This window comes from Ambystoma mexicanum, chromosome 6p (assembly GCF_040938575.1).
Source record: "Ambystoma mexicanum isolate Mex_15411 chromosome 6p, UKY_AmexF1_1, whole genome shotgun sequence".
In the NCBI taxonomy this organism is placed as follows: domain Eukaryota; kingdom Metazoa; phylum Chordata; class Amphibia; order Caudata; family Ambystomatidae; genus Ambystoma; species Ambystoma mexicanum.
This window is the reverse complement of record NC_090935.1, coordinates 675,785,929-675,810,771: the sequence shown is the minus strand read 5'-3', so window position 1 is coordinate 675,810,771 and position 24,843 is coordinate 675,785,929. Positions and strand designations below refer to the sequence as shown.

General features: G+C 44.3%; 1 protein-coding gene across 1 annotated transcript; it reads left to right on the top strand.

Annotated features, from left to right (window-relative positions):
* The first annotated feature begins 3,500 nt into the window (after positions 1-3,500).
* On the top strand, positions 3,501-23,520 carry RPS23 (ribosomal protein S23). Its single transcript, XM_069627574.1, has 4 exons — positions 3,501-3,691; positions 5,461-5,620; positions 22,513-22,633; positions 23,328-23,520. Exons 1-4 carry the CDS (start codon positions 3,688-3,690, stop codon positions 23,472-23,474), a joined length of 432 nt encoding a protein of 143 aa, XP_069483675.1. The 5' UTR covers positions 3,501-3,687; the 3' UTR covers positions 23,475-23,520.
* The last annotated feature ends 1,323 nt before the right edge of the window (positions 23,521-24,843 follow it).

Genomic DNA, 24,843 nt, shown 5'->3' with positions numbered 1-24,843 from the left:
AACTCCCAAACAGAAAGATAAGAGACATAAAGAGGGAAATAAGAACATGCCTCAGCAAAACTGTCATATCACTCCGCACAATAGCACGAGTAGTAGGCCTGCTAGCAGCCTCGATACAAGCAATATTTCCAGGGCCACTACACTATCGAGCTCTGCAAAGGTTAAAGATAAGACACCTACAACAGGGTCTGCAGTATCACCAGTTAGTACACATGGACCAGGAATCCAGAACGGAACTGGAGTGGTGGCTGGCAAACATGGAAGCATGGAATGGGAGAGCCATTTTCGGCGACCGGCCAGACCTGATAATAGAATCAGACGCCAGCAGAGCAGGCTGGGGAGCCCGTTGCAGAGATCTGAAGGGGACGCTGCCGTTGATGGCGTGCAAGATAGCAGGAGATGTTGGAATCTCACAGGTATTTCGGCGTAAGCTGCAAGCCTTATCACCGAGTCATGGGCACCTTCAACCAGAAGAAGCTACGACGCTGCTTGGAATAAGTGCTCGACATGGTGCAGAAGGAGAAGTATTCATCCCGTTTCTGCCTCTCTAGTCGAAATACTGAATTTCCTAGCAGAGCTCCTACAAGATGGCAAAGCATATATAACTATAGGAGTCTATAGGTCTGCAATTTCAGCACGACACCTGCTGTTAGAAGGAATGACTGTAGGAGAGAACATGGCTGTGATAAGACTCCTAAAATGAATAAGATTTAGGAAACCACCACAGCCGAAGTACGAGGTACTCTGGGACGAATCGGTAGTATTGAAACTACTAGCAGATTGGCCCAGTAATAAATATCTATCGCTAGAAAAATTGTCAGGGAAACTAGCCATGCTACTGTGCATGGTATCATGCAGGAGAGTAGCTGACGTTAAAGCACTGGAAGTAAATAGAAAGACATATGGGCCAGGAGTAACTTTCAATCTGGCCAGAAGAATGAAAACAGATTCTTCTACAATCACATACCCATACATGCAAGACCACCCGAAATGGTGGTAAGCCACATGCATAAAAGAGCACGAGTGTAGAACAGCAGAACTGAGGCCAGTAAGGATAACTCAATTGCTAATAGCGCGCAGCAAACCACACAAAGGAGTAGCAACAGTCACTATAGCATGATAGGTCAGAGACATCATGGGCCTAGCGGGCATTGACATGGCTAAGTTTGGAGCGCATTCAGTCAGAGGAGAGATGGCCTCAAAAGCGCTAGGGCAAAGCGCAGCTCTACAAGACATCATGAAAGCGGCAGATTGGGCCAGCGATACAATGTTTAGGACGTTTTATTTTAGACCAATCAACACGATAGCAGAAGCAGTAGTAAAAAGCTTTAAACAAGCTTAATGCTCGCCTCCGTCTTGACATAGAATGAAGATTCCCCCTGCTAATAGCGCAGGGAGCTCTTGATTCTATTAAAGACAAGGTGGCGAGCATTAAATTCCCGACCCAGATACACAGGAAATGGAAATAGATAATGAAATAAACAATGTATGTTTTGCAAGTAACCATGATGATCATTTCCTCCCAGAATAGGGTGTGTATTCCCAGCCCTAACATATCTCTAAGAACAGCTGAATTTCACCAGAGAAAGTCGAGGTTAATCGGAACGAGTTGCAAGTTCTAAAGCAAGAGATAGATTCCGCTCAAAGCAGGAAGTGCAAAGTTTAGTGGGCCCGTTGGCAAGTTCAAGTTACAGAAGATTGCAGTTCGAAGCAGTCAAAGAAGAGGAGGAACACAGGAACAGGAAGGACTAGGTCACAGAGACAAGAGACTGAGACTACAGGGAATGATGGGACTTGAAGTTTTGAAAAATAAATGTTATTTTGATAAAATGTTATTTATTTGTTGAAACTGCTGGAGAGCAGATTAAAAGAGAAGATGAAGCTTAATGCTCGCCTCCTTGTCTTTAATAGAATCAAGAGCTCCCTGCGCTATTAGCAGGGGGAATCTTCATTACTTTGATTGAACTCAGACCAATTCACTGATCGGACAGCTGTGTGACTCTGTCCTGCGCTCTTGCCTGTACAACCCTTAGGTGAACCAGCAGTGAAAGCAAGTGGCAGAGTGTAACACCATCACACAGCATCTGCTGACAATTTGTTGCTAGCATTCAGAATTATACATGTTTAACATTTCAACATATTTCCATGTTGTGCTGTTTGTATGTTTTGTATTTTCCTGTGATGTCATTGTTATGGGAATTATTATTTTTCAAACTTGAAAAATCCTACATCTTTTTGGTCACAGAATGTTGGCAAGTATGCAGGTATGAGACAGAAGCCAGCAAGTACAAAATGTAGAAGTACTTTATTTATGTTTCAGCATATAGGTTATAAGAAGAGGGAGAGCATAGGGAACATCTGCCTCTTGTGTCTCCCATCCTGAATGACTGTCATTCAGGGAACCCTGGGAACCCAAGGTTCCACCGCTATCCAACATTCCATGGCTTCCATTGCATATGGCAACGCAAGTCCCACACTACACCACCCCATAGCTCTCAACCATGTGTCTCGCAAAGGCGGGTGAAATCACCCGTTTTTGTTTCTGGCGGGTGAGACGCCCATTGGAATGAATGGGCGTGCATGAGGCTTGGCGGGTGAGTCAGCCCTTTGCAAGGCGGGTGACACCCGCCATAAGCGGGTGAGTTGAGAGCTATGCCACCCAAGCCTCTCCAGCTGTTTAGATTATTAATATTACAATCCTGTTCGTGCTTGATTAAAGATACATAATAGTTATGTGCCTGATTCTTTAAGAGGTACACATGCAACACATTTTTCTTTGTCTAGGGCAACATTCTGATACAGGGTCAAGTTAAAAGTATCCAGCGTTCGCCACCCTGTTTTTGGGAAGCTTTTTAAGATTTTATGAAGGGTGAAAATGTAGTGGCAAAAACTTTCGGAAATTCATCAATCCAGCCAATAAAACATTATTGTATTGTATTTCTTAGTTTTTTTTCTTCTTTCATTTGCACTTTTTTGTGAATAATTTACTTTTGTTTCCTTTATATTGACGTGTGTTTTATTTCAATTTGTCGTTCATACCTGGCAACACTCCCGATTTAGGCGGGAGATTCCCGCTTTTTAAAATTACACATATTGCTTTTTTCCCTTTCTCCGGTCTAAAACAATTCGAACAGCAGTGAAATCCTATGGGAGAAATCATTTATCCCTCTTTCTGTGATAAAATCTTCCACCCAGGTACTTCACAATGTTGGCATTAATGTCTACGATGACTCCATGTTAATGTAACTTACAGAGGTGTAAAGGGTTCGTGTCACCAGAGAACACTGAATATCTAACATTTTAAAACATGTACAAATACTGACTAGGAGCTGATCAACTGCGTTGTGCCATGTCTTCTTGGCCTATCTATCCACGAAAACATTTTCACAGTCTGAAAAACCGCAACATAGATCTGGCTGTAGTGTTGGAGAGCAGACAACATAAGCACTAGAACGCGCGTCCCAACTTTCCATAAAGCGGTGGCCATTTTAGGTGTAGGTAAACCATCAGCGTCCACAGTCAGACCATTGTTGCCTTTGCCTTGTGAGTCCGTAAACCCGCGGTGGATTGTGGGAAGATATCCTAGACAGGCGCGGCTGCCCCTTCTGTTGGGGTCCTTGACTGATTTCCTTCTGCGCTGTGCATTGTGGGCTTCTTCCTTTCAGCTCCGAAACTGAAGCCGTCACGATGGGTGAGTGTTGAGCTCCCGCGTGTCAATGGTTCTATGCTAGTTTGTGTATCAAGACACCCAAGCACAGCTCTCGACATCACCCACGACTGAAACGTTAACACTTTGTATCGCCGGGATATGTGTTCCTAACCCTCGGGCGGCTGGCTTGCCGTCTTCACCTATGTCTTATGGCGAGCGCCGCTACCGTGATGTATGCCGGCTCGTATACATTCCTCGATGGTTGCTCAATAGTTTTTTCTCTTTAAGGATGGCACGTTTGTTTGTTTGTTGCAGCATGTGTCCTTTTGCTAAGTGGCTAATATCCCTATTTTTAACAAAGAAATCTGGATACATTTATGTTACTAAACAAATGGTATGTGTAAGGTACCTGGTGTAGCTAAAGCAACTCGCAGTTTTTATCCAGTTCTTGCGCGTAAATTCATTAATTTGTCCCCATACAAAAAGTAGCCTACAAGCCTTATTTATTTATTTTGTCGACCCAGCGTTGCGTAAGGTTCAGATGTTTCCACGAGCATCTTCCTTCATAAAAACATGTTCTCTCTACCATTGCCACGTTTTTTGAATAAACATTCGCAGGGAGTAGAAGGCCATGCGATGGGAGAGAGAATAGTTTCACCACTTAATTGTATAGTACTCTTACTTCAGTTATCTGCGATAATGTTGAATTCTGGAAGACTTGGACATTACTGTTGTCACCTGCTAATTATACTGCCATGCATTGAAGCGGAAGTCATGCTGCTGCTAAACTGGTCAAGGAAGAGTGCGCACAGACTCGAGTTGGGGGCTCAGTATAAAAACTTTTTAATAGCACAGTGGGGGGCTCAGTATAAAAACGTTTTAATAGCAGTGAGGTTGTCACGTGCTGCACCAGATAAGGCTTTAGTGAGCACTGCCACTTTTTTTTTTCTTAAAAGAAAGTGGTTACCGGTCCTAATTTGAACCTAAAATGATTTGAAAACCAGCCGTGTATTGAGAGATGAAAGGCAGTCTGGCATAGAGGGTTGAAACGGGACTGTTGCCAGAAACATGCGACGACTGGTAACATCGCATTTCTCGAGTTTACAGCCTCTCAACACGTTGTCACGTGATAATGTCTTGCTTGCCTCCTTAAATCCGTGGCCAGATTATCTTAACATTTGCACTGGTTCTAAAAAGTGAGCAAATGCTTTGATAATATAAAATGCAGCAATGTTCTTCAGCACACATTGCAAATTAAAAAAAAACAGCCAGCTGCAATTTTGTCCAGAATACATTTTTAGATAATGCTGATTGGAGCTAAACCAGGTTGCCTCCTTCTGTTTTATATAAGCAGCACAATTGGTGCTCGTTTTTTTGCGCACGTGCAAAGAAGCTTTGATAATCTAGACCCTGTAAATTCACTGTCAACATGATTTAGAAGGGGTGTGGTGCGGATTACATTAAATTGGGTGAAAGTTACTCCAGGGCTTAGAACTGGAAGGAAGCAGGCATATGAAGCGTTATACAAGAACTCAAATTGTTTTCTTCAATACCTCGCATAGTCAAGTAATATTTAGCTATTTTCTGCATGACCCTTACAAGCATTAACTTCTACTGGCTGCAATCTGAGCATCCACTAACTTCACTAAAGCAAAGGATCCATTCTCCTACCCCTAATAGCGATAGAATATTTCCTTCAAAGGTTCTAGGCAATGTATGTCTTATAAAATGTCTTGGCGAGCAGCTCTGCCGTGCTATTAACATAATTCAGTAAAGATGTGTCATTGACTTGTGTTTTCCTTCATTCCCAGGCAAGTGCCGTGGTCTTCGTACAGCTAGGAAGCTCCGCATTCACCGCCGTGAACAGAAATGGCACGATAAACAATATAAGAAAGCTCACCTGGGAACTGCCCTAAAGGCCAACCCCTTTGGAGGAGCTTCTCATGCCAAGGGAATCGTCTTGGAAAAAGTGTAAGTAGTTTAGCAGTATCTTTGCTTTTGTACTTGTGATGGGGAGGAGTCGGTTTCATGGCCTTACATGGAACTAACTTGTTGCTAGCCTGCTAATGTAATTTTCCTTTCTGTACAGTAGCAACATTTCAAAAAAGGATTGTAAACTATAGGACTGTGGAGTTATGGAAGACTCATTCCTCTCAATGGAAGTTGGCTTTTTAATATACACTTAAATGCTCAGTGTGACACTTGCGGTGCAGCTTTAACTGCCCTTTAAGCATATGGGACTTTTGGACCGATTTTGAGCATACAGCTTAATCAGTTTACAAAGTACATCTTGGATAAGGCAACCACTGTCGGAGGATGCACTTGGCATTAAGTCTATAGGGAATCAGGGTGCCGGTTTGGTCCAGCAAACATCTAAGGTACCGACTGAAGGGTTATTGGGGCGGTGGCGTTGTCTTGCGTTAATCGTGCCTCCAAAATTCCATGGATATCTATGCGCATATCCTGCATGGCAAGATGGGCTGTTTGGACTAATACTAACCCTTTTCTAAAATTCGAAATTGTGCTTTTACAGAACCAGCTAGGGAGGAAGAAATGACTGTTGGGCTCCACTTACCCATTGGGCACCTTTGGTAGTGAATGGTCCTTGGTTCTGTATTGCACTTTCTGGTGTTTTTGCACATTACACCTGTCACAAGATCTATCTTGCACCCCCTTTTTGAGCCAAACCTCTCGGCGTGCTTTACCTTTGAAGTATCTACAGGTGGCACTCTGGGTAATGACATTTGGTCTGGGTAGTGATTTCTGGATTTATTAATCCCATATTTGATTTTCAAAAATATAGCAACACTCTTTTCATTCCTTCAATGCAGTTCAGTGAAATCAGAAACTTTAAAAGGCCATAGACTTAGCACATTTTTAAAAAGTATTTTATGTAAACCTGTTTCCTAAATCAAGCTTATTTGACTTTTTGTGGCCATTGGGTTTTTGGAGGGAAATACTTGTTACTATTAGTCCGTATACAACATAAAAGGAAAAAAAGATTCACAAATCGTTCCTTGTGAAGGGTACTGAATTCAGATTTTCCACACATTCGTTACAGAAAGTCATAATTCTATTAAAGACACGGAGGCGAAGGATTATGCTTTCTCTTCAACTTTACTGTTCAGCAGCAAAGAAAAACATTACCAAAGAACATGAATACAAATCTTATAAAAACTACAATAACCATGTTTTTTGAACATTTGTAGTTCATTTCTATTGGTCTCCAACTGACCACGTGACAATTCCTCAACCAATAAACCAGTCCTCAATGAACAAAAGCTCCTGTCCTCTTTCCCTTCTTCCTCTTTCTTTGACCCTGCGAGGATGAGTTCTGTACGTCTTTGATATTCTCTTCCTTTCTCAATTTCCTACTTGTTTGCCATCTGACATCGTCCCTAGAGAAAAACATAAATTAGAACAGTGACTATAAGTCGATACAGGGTGGGTCAATCGTAAAATTCCACATCTAGTAACAACTTGTATAAACATTGATCATTAGCAACATCATCATATTCATTATACCTCTTATACGATTTTTTTTGCATAATAATACCAGAAACATGTTATGTAAACATCTCATTCTTACGATTGATCGGGTGGGATAATCCTTCGCCTCCGTGTCTTTAATAGAATTATGACTTTCTGTAACGAATGTGTGGAAAATCTGAATTCTATGTCAAGACCGGAGGCTATGATTATGCTTGTTCAAAGCTTACTTACCACTAACGATGTTGCACTTTCTAAAGGTTTAAAATAGAAAGTCTTAAAAATCTATTCATTCGACCAATCCGCCGACTTCATAATGTCTTCTACTCTAGCACCTATGTTATATGCCTTAGTAGCTATCGCTCCTCTGACTGAGTGAGCGCCATATTTCTCAATATTTATGCCTGCTTCTGCCATCACCCACCTAAGCCATCTGGCTATGGTCGCCGGTCTAACCGCTTTAAAAGGTTTACGAATCGCTATTAATGAGTTATCCCCTGGGGTCTTACTTCCCTCGTCATATCTTCGTATGCCTTTATGCATCTAACTGGGCATAATTTTGGTTGATTTGGAAAAACTTCATATGAAATAGATTTCAAACCTGTCTTAGTCCTCTTCGAAATGAGGAAGGTCACTCCATTAGGAGACATATTCTTCCTATTAATCTCCAGTGCTCTGATATCAGAAGATCTTTTACATGCTAACAGACATAAAATCATAGCTAATTTACCTGAAATTGCTTTACGTGTCAAATCTTGATTATCTGGCCATGTCAAAAATAGTCTCAGGACCTTATCTACATCCCATAATTCACTATATCACTCGCTAGGCGGTTTAATCATTTTTACTCCTCTTAATAGTCTACAAATTAATGGGTGTTCCCCAATCGCTAGTCCATCAACTCTAGGATGTCCAGCCGATATCGCAGATCTGGCCGTGTTAATGGTTCTATAAGCCTTACCCTGCGCTGCCATCTGAGCTAAAAAATTTGCTACATGTACTACATCCGTTCCATCGGGATGTATGTTCCTCTCCAAACACCAGCTACTCCATCTAGCCCATGCTGATCTATAAGCCTTGTGTGTTCCGGGGGCCCAGGATTCGTTGATGATGTTCTCAGCTTCATTCGATAGTCCTGGCCTAATCCAAGATCCCCTGAAATCGCCCACGCTAACAGGTTGATCCCTCCTGACCTCACCAAAGGGTGACTGAGACCTCTTGGATCTCGTATTATTAATTCTCCCTTGGGTAAGGCCAGTGGGTTTTGGTAAGTCATCTCCAGTAGACTGGGAAACCATACCTGACTTCTCCAATCTGGCGTTACTAGGATTAGTGATGCCCTCTGACGTCTCACCTGAGCAAGAGTCCTCGTTATCATGGAGAACGGGGGAAATGCATAGTTCCTCTGATGGCCCCAGTATTGCAGAAAAGCGTCTATCGCCTCTGCCTCCGGGTCCGGTCTCCAGCTGAAAAATCGGGGTAATTGTCTGTTCAATCTCGATGCAAATAGATCGATCTGGCATGGACCCCACCGAGACATTAGTTCCTGGAACACCATCTCGTCCAGTTTCCAATCGCTGGTGTCTCTGAGGTATCTGGAGTTCCAGTCGGCCACTACATTCTGTTGGCCCGGCAGATATTCTGCTCTCACTGAAACTCTTCTTTCCAGACAAAGTTCCCAAAATTCCTTCGCTAGTTCCGCAAGAATTCTGGATCTTGTCCCTCCCAGTCTGTTGATATATCTGACTGCCGAGATATTGTCCATCTTTAGAAGGACACAACATTGAACTCTCTCTTGTGTCCAGCATTTGACTGCAAAAGATCCGGCCAGTAATTCTAGACAGTTTATATGGAGATTCGTCTCCTGATCCGACCATCTGCCCCCTGTCGATAGATTCCCGCAACGGGCTCCCCAGCCCCATCTGCTGGCGTCGGATTCTATGATCAGGTCCGGGGATGAACCAAATATGGCTCTCCCGTTCCATGCATCCATATGAATGAGCCACCAATTCAACTCTTCCCTCGCTTCTGGTGAGATGTTCACCTTTGATTCGTATGAAGCGCCCTTTCTGAGGTGATATATCTTCAATCTCTGGAGTGCCCTGTAGTGTAGTGGCCCCGGGAAGATTGCTTGAATTGAAGCCGCAAGGCGTCCTACTAATCTCGCTATGTCCCTCAGTGATATTTCTCCCTTTGCTAGAGTGTGTCTCAATTGTTTCTTGATCTCGTTCACTTTGTGAATAGGTAAACTGAGGGTTCCCTGTTTCGTGTCCACTATGAACCCTAGGAATTCCATCTTCTGTGTTGGGATTAAGCTGGATTTCTCCCAATTTATAATGAAGCCCAGGTTTTCTAATTCTATTGTTAATTGCACTTGTCCTACCAGTGTCTCCTTCTCCTGGCACATCAGACATATATCGTCTAGATAAATTATGAGTCGTATCCCTTGAGCTCTGAGGTGCGATACTACTGGTTTCATCATCTTGGTGAAACACCATGGGGCTGATGCCAGTCCGAATGGTAGGCATTGAAACTCCCATGTCGTTCCTCCCCAGATGAATCTCAGAAATCTGCAGTGTTCCTCTGCTATGGGAATAGTCAGGTATGCATCCTTCAAGTCTATTCTGGCTAGCCAGTCTCCCTGAATTAGAATATCCCTTAGTAGGTGTATTCCCTCCATTTTGAAGTGTCTGTATACCACGTAATTGTTTAGACCTCTCAGGTTGATTATTGGTCTTGTCTTGTGTTTCCCTTTTACTAGGAACATATTGCTTATGTAACCCTTTGACTGATCTGATACTGGACGTATGGCTTTTTTGTTTACCAAACCTCTCAACTCTCTTTCTAACAATATTTTGTCTCCTCTGTTCAAAACTATTCCCTTTGGTGGTTTCTCCTGCTGGGGTGTATCTAGAAAATCTATATAAAAACCTTGCGCAGTCTGAATCACCCAGGTATCCCCTGATATGTTCAACCAATTGTGTAAAAATTGAGCGGTTCTCCCACCCACTTCTATGGTATTTATACCTGGGATTGGTAGTCTCACCTGGATTGATCTGCTGACGTTCACCTCGCCAGTTTCTGCCTCTTCCTCTACCTCTCGAAGGGAAGAACGGTGTTTGTTTGCGTTCCTCATAATCTCTCCATTGTGATCTGTCATGATAGGATCGATTGTATTGGAACCGGCCAGCCGAACGACCCCTCCCTCTGCTGGCCCGTCCAAAAATCTGTCTTCCGAACACTCTTTTAAGAGAGGCTTGAGCTTTATCTAAAGCTGCATATGAATTTACAAATTTGGTGAGCTCCTTGATGAAGGAGTCTCCAAACAGCTTCCTTTTTGCCGAAGTGGCAGATTCTGAGGAGGCTAATTCACTCAATTTTGGGTCAATCTTCACTAGTAACGATCTCCTCCTTTCTGTAGTAATAGCATGATTAGCGTTTCCTAACATGCATATCGCCCTCTGTGTCCATCCGATAAGGATTGCCGGGTCAATTGGCTCTCCTTTCGTCTTCGCTTCTTCTCCCATCTGGAGAATCTTTGTGAGGGGCCCCGTCATATCCAACATCTTGTCCTGACACGAACGCCAGGATCTGTCCAGGCCCTTCCTCACATCTTTGGTAAACTTACTCATAAAAGTTATCATTTTTTCATCTATTACCGGCGTGTCTGCCGCTCCCTCAGGGAGAAGAGGTCTGGGGCATTCCGCCCTCATCTTGCTTCTAGCCTCTTTGGCTAATGGCGCTCTCAGGCGCTTCTTTAGATATGCCGAAATCCTCCTGGGAGGTTCCCATTCTGAGGATCTGGGATGGATCAGAGTTTCTGGATCGAAATCCCCTTCATCTGCTATCTCCTCCTCCTCTTTCTTCCTTTTCTTTAACGCTTCCTGGTCATCGCCTGAGGAGGATATAGATAACACTTCCTCTTCCTCGGGGTATTCTTCCTCCCAATCATTCTCGCCCTCCTCTGAGGAATCTGAGGATGATACTCGTCCCCTGCAAGGCACCGTCTTAACCTTTCTCTTTCTTTTTCCACCTTTCTTTTTAGGTGGAGTGCTCGGGGGGGGGGGTGTGGGCTTCATCCGCCCTGCGAGCTAACTTACTGCCCCCTTTTGTCTTCATCCGAGCCTTAAGGCTCTTATCCGCCTCCAGGCCCTGGGATAGTCTGAGCCAATCCTCCATCAGCGCTATCTGCTGCGGATTATGTCCCAGAGAAGCCCCCAGGGCTTTCTGGAAAACAACATTCATTTCTGAATGGCTCCTCTTTTGGCTGACCCCAGCCTTCCCCTCATCACTAGAGGAACTCATGATTCCCAGGCCCTGGGGAATAGTGTTATGTTATGATATATATATATATATATATTTATATAAGTATGTATACCAGGATTTTCTTGGTTTAATTTATATCCAAATATCGTAGTGGATTTCAAATTCACAGGTTTTACCTGGGACTGTGCCCGATTTAGGTGCGGTGACAGAATATTGCCTGCAGGGGGCGCTGTAGAGCTGGTAACAGGACGCTACGCTCGAGCGATGCGTGTTGTTGAGCCCTTGATCTTATATATATCAGAATCTCACTCTGCGATCACACAACGTTCGTCACAGAAAGTCCGCTTTGAAATGAACCCAACACACGAAAAAGAACGAAGGAGAGAGCGCCGGAACTACGCGGTCCCGTCGCGCTCCCCCTTCCGTTATATAGTGCCCTCTATGACGGATCGTCGGCGTTGCGGCCGCCGGAGCACCAGCCCCGTCGCGGTCGCCGCTCCTCAGAGCCGCCTTTCCGTCGTGGAAATGTTCCGCCTAATATCGTAAACACAACGCGTCACACTAGGTGAAATTAACATGCATACACACAGTTCGAAATATGAAATATAGAAGAAAAGTACTTAACTCGCTGCCGAGCAGCAAAGAAAGAGGAAGGGAAAGAGGACAGGAGTTTTTGTTCATTGAGGACTGGTTTATTGGTTGAGGAATTGTCACGTGGTCAGTTGGAGACCAATAGAAATGAACTACAAATGTTCAAAAAACATGGTTATTGTAGTTTTTATAAGATTTGTATTCATGTTCTTTGGTAATGTTTTTCTTTGCTGCTGAACAGTAAAGTTGAAGAGAAAGCATAATCAGAGCCTCCGGTCTTGACATAGAATTACCAACCAGACCTATAAATCCGTGTAGTCTTAATTGCTGTGCCTCTTCTAGACATTGACTGGCTCTTTCCAATGATCTCCTGTGACACGCCTTTTTTACATGTTTTTAACTGGTTTCTTTTGGATACTTGCATACTCTACTAAAGGCATCTTTCAGAAATGTAGTATGCATGGCGTTTGGCTAGATTATAATGTCCTTCTACTGGTTGCAGAAGATAAAGGAGAGTTCCGGGACTTTTTTTTTATTGTCCCTACGGGTCGGCCATGTGTTTGTAAGCATAAATCGGTAGATCGTAGGAAACTTTCCTATGGACCTTACCCGACTTTTCGCCCATTATCGCACTCGAAATCAGCCTCCATTTTGTGATAATCCTATCATTCCGCCGCATCGACCTGGCTCACCTGCCTTTGCGGCACTAAATCAAATCCCCCGCCCCTGAAACAGACTTTATCAAAACATTCATATTCCCCGCCTCTATCCGTGACGTGACTGTGCTGCGTAGGCAAACGCGCCCAGGCGTCTTCTACGCGACTCCACACAGACCCCGGAAATCAACACAGATCAGCTCACAATACAGCGCACCACAATTCGGAATATGAAACTGTACTTTGAAATCAAACCGCAAGATTGTAAATGTGGTAAAGTACATTTATTTGACATCAAATGTTTAGAGAATATTCAGCGATTTGCATTTTTATTTGCTCATGTTCCAAAAAGTTCGTATTGAGGAACGCGATGGTCCTTTGCTGTACACAGGGTCTTAGAGCATCTCACAATACAGCGCCACAATTCGGAATGTGAAACCGTGGTTTAAAAGCAAACGGCAAGATTGTACATTTGGCAAAGTACGTTTATTGGACATCAAATGTTTAGAGAATATTCAGCGATTTGCATTTTTCTTTGCTCTCGATCCAAATTAGTTCGTCTTGAGGGAAGCGATGTTCGTGTGCAGTACACAGGGTGTTGGTTTACGATAAAAATAAGCTCTTCGGTCGCACTGATAATCGCATGGCTGTTCCAACAACGAGGCACTAGGCCACCACAACGGTAGGTATGTTGCATCTAACCGTTAGTACCGCGTAAGGGCATACTTGTACTTGGCGATCGTCCCATAAAATGGTCAGGGTGGTAACGTTGTTCACGCGGAGAAGCAACTGGCGGCTGTAGAAGCCGTCCGCCGGTGTCTGGTACTCGTGACACAGACAGTAGTGAATGATGTACCTAAAAACATAAAAAATGAAATTAGTCTCACCATCAGATCCTTATTAAAATCATAGCGAGGACAGCGCTACTGGGTGTACACAAGTGTTTAAAGGCGTGGCGAGGCAGGGAGGGGGGGGGAGTGGAGTACAAGGTAAGTAGCATAAAATAATAAATAAATAGGGCCAGCTGGTGGCAAGTGCAAGGTAAGTGCAGAACAAGTGCTGGGAAGGGGGGGCTGTAGGATACTGAGACAGTCCCCCAGTGCAGGGGTTGACAGGGAGGCAGTGCAGGTGGAGAGTGGAAGGGCCCAGGACCGAGGTCGCAGAGAGTGGACCAGTTGTAGCAGGGGAGAGGGAGAGAGAAAGCAGAAGCAAAGAGGAAGGTTTTGAGGTGCTTCAGTAAAAGCAGATGTTTCTCCTCAAGATAGTGCGCGGTAGAAAACAATATGCCACATAGAACGAACAAGTACAACTGAACCCGTCTTTAAAGCCACTGTATAGTAATGAAATTGCGGCATAAACTCATCAAAAGTTACTTACATTATATTTGCATTTTCCATTGTGTCTCTGTGTAGGGCAGACCCGAAACACCACTCCTTCTTTGCCGACGTTACTTCTTCTAATGAACGTGGCTCATCGTTTCGTTTCTGAAATTTTATTCATTATCTTTTCTTAGTCTTTCGGGATGGTCCCGGCCTGTCAAGGTCAAATCACAATAGAACCTTATACTTGGTCGTGGGCCGTTCCGCCACCCGAGCAAAACATCAAAGCAGCTGACCTTCACTTTGAGCGAGCACACATTTCTAGTTTGGGCCTGCAACATGAGGAGACTCGAGAGAACAGACAATCAAATTACAATCATTTAAACCGTGATGTGTATTTCTCAATGAGCTCTGCTTTAGGTGGACATGGAACAGAGGCAATGTTGTGTGGCAATGCAGTTGTCCCCTGCATAGGTTCGTTCACCACTCCATGTATGTGCCTATCGAGGACATCTACGATAAGTCTCTCAATAAACTCATATTGCATATCCTCAAACACTGGTTTGATCACCCATTGTTTACTTCTTTTAGTGAAGGCCTTATTGTAGCGAAGCGTCCCTAAAGTTCCGGTCGTCCGACTTTGTTGACGGCCAACATTATGGTTATGTGCCAAGACCGCTAGAAGAGTCCGATTTATCATGCCTTCCATGCCAAAATGCAATCTTTTGGGCCTGTACTTTAGGCACATATTGTGGAACACCTCCAAATCTCCTGTGTGGCAGAATTCCGTGAGTCCCCTCAAAGCTTTTGTTAAAGTTTTATCAAATACAATCTTTTCAATGGCCTTGTGAGTGGGTGATGAAGGAATCAACCACTTCTTCTTCCGTGCCTCCTCTGTGGACAAATGGCCATGTTCACATTTGTGGAAATGTTCATTTGTGGACCATCGATGTACGTTGCTGCAGTGCAACATTACTGACCGCCATTTTTCCAGTAGAATTTCCAACGACCCTTCACATGTTTTTGAGCTCCACCAAAGATGGTTGCTGATTGACTTGGACCACTGTGAAATACCTTGCAATTTTTTATTGATTGATTTTGCAAGATGCCAAACGTCAAATTGGTGATTTATATTTTTGTACTCTTCTCTCATTGTCTTGGCAATTGAAACGTGTCTGTCCGTGGCTATCAGGTCGATCACCATTCCCCGCGATTGTAGTTCTTGCAATGATGCTACAAAGCCAACTTTCTCCATGGCCACTGAGGATGTACTTTGTGACACCTGCACGACCACCGAACTCACAATTTTCTTACTTTCCATGTCCTGAAAGTGGTAGGTGCAGTACTTGGCTGAAAATCCTGGGCTGTCGCACTGTCCATCACCGGCTAGCCTGAAGCGTTTGCCCGCGAATGTACTTTCCATTGACATTTTTTCCATTCTCCAAGCTTCGCTGATGGCTGGAAATAGATAATCGGTTTGGTATTTGTAGAACTGACTTTTCGCAATGAAATGGATTCCCACAAACTGAAAGAAATACTGTAACTTTTTAAAACTTGAACCACTAAAAAGTGCGGCCGCTGCACAAAGTAGATTGCCTGCTGGCAGTTGCCCCAGCATGGGTTGTGCAGACCATGCGAACGGATGATATTGTGTACAGGTGGCATGTATTTTAAGGTTAGTGCCTCGAATTGCACGAGTCACATTAATCAATGGCTCCCCACATACTTCCCCACCAACCCAATGCCCACATTTCATCATCATAATAATATCCATCAAACAGCTATCGAATACAATGAATTTGGCCTCTTTCCTTATACTGTCACTCTGCATCCCAGCTGGTTCGGCCTGTAACGTTGAGGACATGTCACTCGCATGAAAGGTACAATCTCTGATATCGTCTTCCGCTATGCTGAGTGATATTGATGGTGTTTCATTGTCGTCCACTTCATTCTCTTCCATTGCAACATCTGTTCCTTGTCCGGAGATGGGAGAAAAAAACAATGTCTTCAACTTTCGCGCGCTCTTATTTTTTGCGGGTGTGGATTCTGTGAATTGATCTCCGACTGCATCCAAACTACCAGGAGGACATTCACTATCAATGGCTGGTGGTGGTATAGCTCCGTTGTCAATCACTTCATATTCTTCCCATTGGCACGATGCATCTCCAGTCTCAAGTCCCTGCCAAAAGGTTTGACAAGCAACATCTCTCGTTCGCTTCACTGTCTGTGTAGATCTAGTTCTTACACCCACTCGCAACCAGAGGACAGATTAGAAAAGGGATGTTCAATTTAAACACAACTTACAGTATTGAACTATTGACAGTGAAAGACAACATAATATAGTGAACAGGACACTAACCTTCTTTTGCTTTCTTTTCTTTGAAACTTTCTTGCCTCGAACTTCAACATCTGGACGCTGTTGCTCCGACTCGTGTGTGCATGTCTCCACTTCCTCTCGCGCTGCAACGACTATATTTTCATGATAAGCACATCCATCACTCACTGAGGCTCCATCGACTCCCTGAAACATAGAACTTTCATTAGTATGTATAATAATATTGAAAACACAAAATGTACTTGGGGACCCATACGTACATCTCAATAGCAAAACACGAATGAACGCATTGTGTAGAACATTCAAACGACAATAGTTCACGCATTGTTGATCTAGTTAGATTGAACTGTCAAGATCCATACCTCGGGCTCCGCATAGACTTCCATTGATGATATTATTGAAGATGACGCTTCAGCAACTCCCTGAAACACAGTAATTGCATTAGTATGGTTTTCTATTTTGTTTAAAAGAACATAAACTTTCTGCAGGCGTCAACGTCTCATCTAAATAGACCTGCACAAATGATCAGTTGTCTAAAATAAATAATGGATATCTAAATATGATTCGATTTGCTCCATCGTTGGAAGTGTCACCACCCAGAGATCTGCATCAACTACTAGGGGTGATGTTCTTGTTGAAGAAGCTCCGTCAGCTCCCTGAAACATAGTACTTGCGTTAATAAAGAAGGAAGTATAGCGGATGTAATCACGTCATTTGATCTCGCATGATTGATCTGTCAGTATCCATACCTCGAAATGCATAAGAACATCAAGGGACGATGTAACTGCGGTGCACACTTCTGCAAGCTGTTGCGCCGACCCGTAACTGCATGCTCCCCCTTCTTCTTGGACTAATGCTCCATCGACTCCCTGAAACATAGGACTTTCATTAGTAAGGAACACAATATTGAAAAAAGAAGACACATAGGAGGGCGACGACAGAAGGACATACCAATGGCTAAAAACGAAAGAAACATTGTGTGTAACAATCACGCTACAAGAATGCAAGATCTGATGATCTCCATCGATGGAACTGTCCGGAAACGTACCTCGAGCATCTGAGTGACATCTACGGTTGTCGTCAATGCGTTGGACTCCTCAGCATCTCCCTGAAAGACAGTACTTGCATTATTTTGGATAACAATAATTATAACTGAAAACAAAGACTAGAGGACGAGTACTGTGGTGTACCATTAGGTAAAATAATTACACGATCAATTAAAACTATTGATTTACATGCCTAAAACAAGTCAGTGTCAGAATAGCTAAGTAAGATTACCCGATAGGCGCTTGAAGTGGCTGATGACTGCAATAACGACACGGATGGAGAATCTTCCGCCTTCATATTGAGTGGATACATAAATGGGGAAATTATTGTTAGCTAATGCTACACACTACCGCAAGGCCGAGAGATAAATACGTAAACTTGACTCACCAGTGGAGGGATGTGGACGAATAGAGTGGGAATAGCGGTTGAGAGCAATTTTCGCCTCGCTCGCGGTGTTTTCTTCTTTATTAGCAATGATGTGGAGTACATGTCTGGGCTAAAGTGCCTGCTGCAGATGCGGTATCGATCACCCCTCTTGTCCGCAAAGACTTCTAGGACTCTACTTTCTAGCTCAGAGGCTGGATATCCGCAATATCGGACCCATTCTCTTATCTGATCTATTGTCTTAGGGAAAACATGCATTATAGTACCTTCAGATTTGTTATGGGTCTTCGAAGGGCAACCGCCAATGGAACAGGCAGGCATTATGGAAAGTTCTGAAAAGTAAAGATCAACAATTCTCTATGAATACCAATGTGTTAAAACATTAAATGACACATAAAAGGTTCAATGCAAGGTCCGTTTTGGTTCTTGGAACTATACACGTTATTCACATGCGGATAAGTATTTCAATAACTTTCAAAAAATAGAAAAAGTAATTTGACTAAACTCAGAACATGTGACTAGTTCCTTGCATGTACTGTCGTGAACGAAAAGAAAACATGGATGCAATTTGATGACTACTAGCAAATAGATATAAATTAAAAAATTGGACGCAAAATGATTATGGTACATGGACTTACCTTGACGAACAAACAGTTAGATGCAGGGATCAGAGTAGTTTCTTGTCGTAGAACAGGGAGCAGTTCACAGGTTGCAAACTGACGAGTTTGCTCAAAGTGGTCACGGAAGTTCACAGAGACGAAGAGCAGATAACCAGCACCTTCACGGGTTGACTAGCAAAGCGCAAAGAAGTTCTCATTAGAAATATGAAGTGGGTTATAAAGAATTCGAAACAGGGGTGTGTTTGTGAATGAATGACGTGTATATGTCGTGGCATTATGCGGATTGCAGGGGGGCGTCCAGCGTGAGGGGGGATGCTTGGCAGGAGACACGGGGTCTGGAGGTAGACATGGGAACAACAACCCATGCTCTATAGACCACTTTGAAGTGTACATGGTCTTTGGCACCTCTTGGCCTTTATCGCTCCCTGACAGCTCCACTTGCCAGCACAAGTACCCCGGTGCGAACTGCCTTTGATAGGGCGGGGGGGTGGATTGGGGCGGTGGTCGTGCAGACAAGACACAGGAAGACTCGTCAATGGAGACACACTTATGTGGATTGCAGGGGGCCGTCCAGCGTGAGGGGGGATGCTTGGCAGGAGACACGGGGTCTGGAGGTAGACATGGGAACAACAACCCATGCTCTATAGACCACTTTGAAGTGTACATGGTCTTTGGCACCTCTTGGCCTTTATCGCTCCCTGACAGCTCCACTTGCCAGCACAAGTACCCCGGTGCGAACTGCCTTTGATAGGGCGGGGGGGTGGATTGGGGCGGTGGTCGTGCAGACAAGACACAGGAAGACTCGTCAATGGAGACACACTTATGTGGATTGCAGGGGGCCGTCCAGCGTGAGGGGGGATGCTTGGCAGGAGACACGGGGTCTGGAGGTAGACATGGGAACAACAACCCATGCTCTATAGACCACTTTGAAGTGTACATGGTCTTTGGCACCTCTTGGCCTTTATCGCTCCCTGACAGCTCCACTTGCCAGCACAAGTACCCCGGTGCGAACTGCCTTTGATAGGGCGGGGGGGTGGATTGGGGCGGTGGTCGTGCAGACAAGACACAGGAAGACTCGTCAATGGAGACACACTTATGTGGATTGCAGGGGGCCGTCCAGCGTGAGGGGGGATGCTTGGCAGGAGACACGGGGTCTGGAGGTAGACATGGGAACAACAACCCATGCTCTATAGACCACTTTGAAGTGTACATGGTCTTTGGCACCTCTTGGCCTTTATCGCTCCCTGACAGCTCCACTTGGCAGCACAAGTACCCCGGTGCGAACTGCCTTTGATAGGGCGGGGGGGTGGATTGGGGCGGTGGTCGTGCAGACAAGACACAGGAAGACTCGTGAATGGAGACACACTTATGTGGATTGCAGGGGGCCGTCCAGCGTGAGGGGGGATGCTTGGCAGGAGACACGGGGTCTGGAGGTAGACATGGGAACAACAACCCATGCTCTATAGACCACTTTGAAGTGTACATGGTCTTTGGCACCTCTTGGCCTTTATCGCTCCCTGACAGCTCCACTTGCCAGCACAAGTACCCTGGTGCGAACTGCCTTTGATAGGGCGGGGGGGTGGATTAGGGCGGTGGTCGTGCAGACAAGACCCGTTTGCCGCAGGGCCTCACCAAGGAGAGGCCATCTAACTGAATGTAAGAGGATGGCTGCAGGATCTACTACATGGAAGGCAGGGGGGTGAGTTTATAAATACCTCACCCTCCTAGGAGAATATATGGGGGTCATCTCTGTACCCGGTGCCCAAAAAGAGGATTTATTATGATCAACCATATTTATTATTTACCTATAACCATGTTTTGTATCAATAAAATCCAACAGCTTTTTATTGCAAACGCTTGATGCCAACCCACAAAATAATATATGTATGACTGCTGCATATATGGGTTCAACGGTTATGTGGATTGAAGGTGTGCGGCCAGCGTGAGGGAGGATGCTGGCCGGAGACATGTGGTGTGACAAGACAAGGCACTGGAAGGCTATTCAACGGAGACACACTAGATTCATTTAAAAAATCAAAAAAACCATTGTTAAAATATATGTTGGGCTTTATTTTAGATTTTAATTAAACATAAATAATAAACATTACACATTGTAAAGTTGAGGTTGCAGCACATCGAGGGAAAATCCGCGGTATTGTCCACTGTCACTGGGGAAATGTTGTCTAATGGCAAGTACCGCACAGGCAGGTATTACTCTCCGAACGCGGTGTCCGAGCCTCCCGTGAAGCCACCAAGTGAAGCAACGATAGGCCACCAGCCTGTACCACCTGTGAAAAAAAAAGATGCAAACTGTATTAAACTGACCAAACTTTCTTATCAATGTCGATTCAGGTAACACATGTCATTTTTCTTAGAAAAAAATTATATCTAGAAAATGCACTATATGGAACCAATTTACATGCGTTCGAATGATATGTAAATGTAATTTTATATGTGGGAGACGACCATGAAATAGTGGTGGCATCACTGACATCACAAACAGAGTATACTTACTCGTTACTCGGATTACGCGGACGAACAGTGCCACGAAGTTCGTGCATAAGCACCATCATCATCCTCAACACTGTCCGTGAGAGGCAGGCTTCCCTGAACTCTGGCAGCTCGGTGATGCATTGCGGACTTTGCTCGCCTTCCTGCTGACTTTGCTCGCTTTCCGAAATGTAGGCCAAGCACCCGGAATTTTCACGGCAGCAGCAGTTCTCCTCCTCAGTTGGCATTAGCTCGCACCGATTGCACGTGCACCAGGTGGAGACGCCGTCCATGCGACATGGTCCAGGCTCTTCATCCGTTGACTGGTCCTCCCAACTGCCGTCCGAATCCCCATCGTTTTCGCGTGCTTGCCTTTCCAGTAGTTCCTCCTCGGTGTACTCGGGCTCGTACATATACGGCATTATTGTGGCCATTGTGCGGTAAAGATAGTAAAATAATTTACAGAGATGGTACAGGTGTTCACACGGGCTACAAGCGGCGAAGGTAGCTGACCAGAGCACTGAAACGAGTCACAGAATACTCAAAGTAACACAGAGAGAGGAATGGAATTGAAAATCTGCTGCTGTATGTTGTGAAACGGTCTGTTTATACTTATTGGGGAAAGAGGCGTCCTGCCATTTCCATGGCAACACGTCAATAGCTGAGGCGCAGCGATTGTTGACACGAGACGTGCTTGAAATGGGCAGTACGCGTCTGCTGATGTCAGGCTCAGGGGCGGGGGATTTGATTTAGTGCCGCAAAGGCAGGTGAGCCAGGTCGATGCGGCGGAATGATAGGATTATCACAAAATGGAGGCTGATTTCGAGTGCGATAATGGGCGAAAAGTCGGGTAAGGTCCATAGGAAAGTTTCCTACGATCTACCGATTTATGCTTACAAACACATGGCCGACCCGTAGGGACAATAAAAAAAAAGTCCCGGAACTCTCCTTTAAGCAGTTGGGCAAAACTCATTTTTAGAAGCCATTTGGTGTTGGAGGGGGGGGGGGGGCTGGAGCTGAGTTTTATGCCAATAGTTTCCAAGATAATCCTTGGTTATTGACGCCATATGCTTGAACCATTGTAAGGATGATTCTGATTTCACAGTAGATGCAGATGTTAGTTTCATTGGTTGAAATGGCATGGTTTTGCAAAATGGACCAAGCGAATGCGCTCAGATTTGAATGGTTGCAACAAAGATAACAAATCAGCTGGTATTCTTTTTGTTTGTTGTGCATAATTCAATTATGCACACATGCTATATAATGGGTGTTCTTATCAAATTGGATGGAATCACTAGAAACACCGGAACATGGACTTGCACTAATGGGATATTCACTTGCATCTTTTTAATAGGAGGGTTCCTTGATAGCGCCATTTGCAAGGAAATGGGGCTGAACGACCGAGAAGTAAAACCTTTTTTCGAGATGGCCATAATGTGTATAGTCGCAAATAACGCACACAGTAGTGGAGCTTTGCTTGTTTGATGTTTAGTTCGAAAACTTATGGACTGTTGTCTTCATTGGTAATATTTCTTCCGGGATGTGTTCTCTTGCGTGTCTGTGCATGATCCTTAATGTTACCAAGTTGTGACTGACACATTTTGTGAACCTAATAGTTGGCATTGTCATTCTTTCTGGATGCATTTCATGATGTTTTCTGTTTCAGCGGCGTAGAGGCTAAGCAGCCTAACTCTGCCATCAGGAAGTGTGTCAGAGTGCAGTTGATCAAGAATGGAAAGAAAATCACAGCTTTCGTTCCCAATGATGGCTGCTTGAATTTTATTGAGGTATGCCTGTTTAAAACAAATGTCCCTTTTAGTACAGGGTGTAAACCATAACTTTTTGATTAAAGGGATGGTCTAGTAAAAATTTGTATTTAAAAAAATAGGCAACATTAAAAAAAAAAATACTAGCATTCTCCGTTTGAAAACTTCTATGTAAAATTTTGAGCTATTCAAGCTCAAAATTCGCAAAAGCAAGCACATGGGTGCATCCATTTTGTGAAATGGAGGCCCTCCTGTGCTGGCTTTTGCTTTTGTGGCACTAATGAAGGAAAAGCCAGCCAGCAGTCCTCCGTCTACAGCATTAATGAAGGGAAAGTCACCCAGCGGTAGCCTTTGTTTACTACAGCTGGCTGGCTTTTCCTTCATTAGTGCCGCAAAAGCCAGCACAAGAGGGCCTCCATTTCACAAAATGGATGCGCCCATGTGCTTGCTTTTGCAAATTTGGAGCTTGAATAGCTCAATTTTACATGCCCTAATCAGAATTTTAAAAGATGCCACTAAATCGTGAATGTAAATAGAAAGGTTGAGGGGGATAGGGTCTGTCTTGTTTACCTGGGTTGACTGAAAAATCAAATATCAACACATTTAAGGTGGTGGTGAGACGCTCCATACATTAAAATGTCCATTGTGATGTGTGTTCTGTTACTTTAAATCAGTAGCGTAATTGAGATAGTAATCTCTATTTCTGTTATTCCAGGAAAACGATGAAGTCCTTGTAGCTGGCTTTGGTCGGGCTGGTCATGCTGTTGGTGATATCCCTGGCGTCCGTTTCAAAGTTGTAAAAGTGGCTAATGTTTCTTTGCTGGCTTTGTACAAAGGCAAAAAGGAGAGACCCAGATCATGAGAACATTTTGAGCCTGAATTGGAATCCAATAAATCTTTTCAATTAATCATTGGTTTGGTCTGGTCTCTTGGGTCACACTGCACTATATTGACCATATTTAACCAACGTATCAAACTTTTCCAACTTAATTTTAGAAACATTTCAGCTTATTTTGTTCTTGTGTAAAAATATTTCAAGCATCTTGTAAACCCTTGCACCGGTGCTAGTGAAGGAAATGCACCAGCTTATTTAAAAGGGAAGCTGCTTGAAAATCTAACGTAGTAAGTTAAGTTGTTAGGCTTTGTCCAATTTTATTTTTTTCTCCAGATTTGCTCCCCTCGATTACACCATACATTTGCTAGTGGAGCATTGAAATGTTGCACAGCCCTTCAGTGTTGCTTTGGGAGAGACAAAGCAACACAGAAGCGCTGGGGAGCATTTCAATGCTCCACTGGCACATGTATTGTGTAATCGAAATAAATGGTAAACTGGTACTGTTTTACTGATGTGACATTCTTGATCCCAATGTAATACTAGTTATGGAGAACCTGACACCCCCCCCCCCCCCCCCCCCCGGCCCCCTTTACTCAGACCCAACCAAGTTTGAATTTGATCTGGACCACGTAACCCCTCACATTTTCTGCATGCCCTATCCTGCAGTTTCCCCTAGGGTCCCCAAATGTAGCCACTTTTGGATGCAGGCGTCAAAATGGGATGAGCTCATACGGGCTCGAGGTAGATCCGTTTTCACAATGGAAAGCAGAAGGGGGGGACCTGGTTTATGTGCCAAGATGGAAGTGTAATCTGAGTTACTAGCCATACAATTTTTTAAAATTAATTTCCAACATGTGCACCATACAGTGTAGCAACTAATATTCCCTTGTACAGTTCCATGTTGTATTCCTTCTGCTGCTGTCAGTCGCCGGCAGACCGGCTCCTACTACACTGTAGTTGCTTCAGATTCCCAGCCTCTATTCTGAGCTCCGGTGCGGCTCTCATGGTCCGTGCTCGGCTTTGGTTCACCCACACTGTGGGAGCTCCTCTGTCCTTTATCTTGGCCCGGCGCCATTTTGTTGTGCTTGCCTGCATCTCAAACTTCTTTACTCCGCGTTCCGTTCAGGGTGCAAGTTTTCGCTTATGTTTTCACAGCGCTGGATGCACTGCTTATTCATACTGCTGTGGCTCATTTCTGTTCGCTTCTTATCCATTCCATATGTTCAGGCTTCGGATCATCGTCTGATCTGCAGGAGCACCAGGATTCACGTCCTCCCTATGTGGCCAGGTAGCCATGCCCCCCCCTCCCCCCACTAGCCATAACTCTTTGATGTTCCTTCTGCAGGGTGAATGTTCTGGGGTGACCTAGGAACACGCAAAACCTAGTTTCAACCTG

What these genes read in the sequence shown, in the direction of transcription:
- RPS23 (XM_069627574.1), top strand. An exon ending in GGAATCGTCTTGGAAAAAGT is followed by an intron (nt 5,621 to 22,512) that starts GTAAGTAGTTTA and finishes TTTCTGTTTCAG; the next exon opens with CGGCGTAGAGGCTAAGCAGC. An exon ending in GCTGCTTGAATTTTATTGAG is followed by an intron (nt 22,634 to 23,327) that starts GTATGCCTGTTT and finishes CTGTTATTCCAG; the next exon opens with GAAAACGATGAAGTCCTTGT.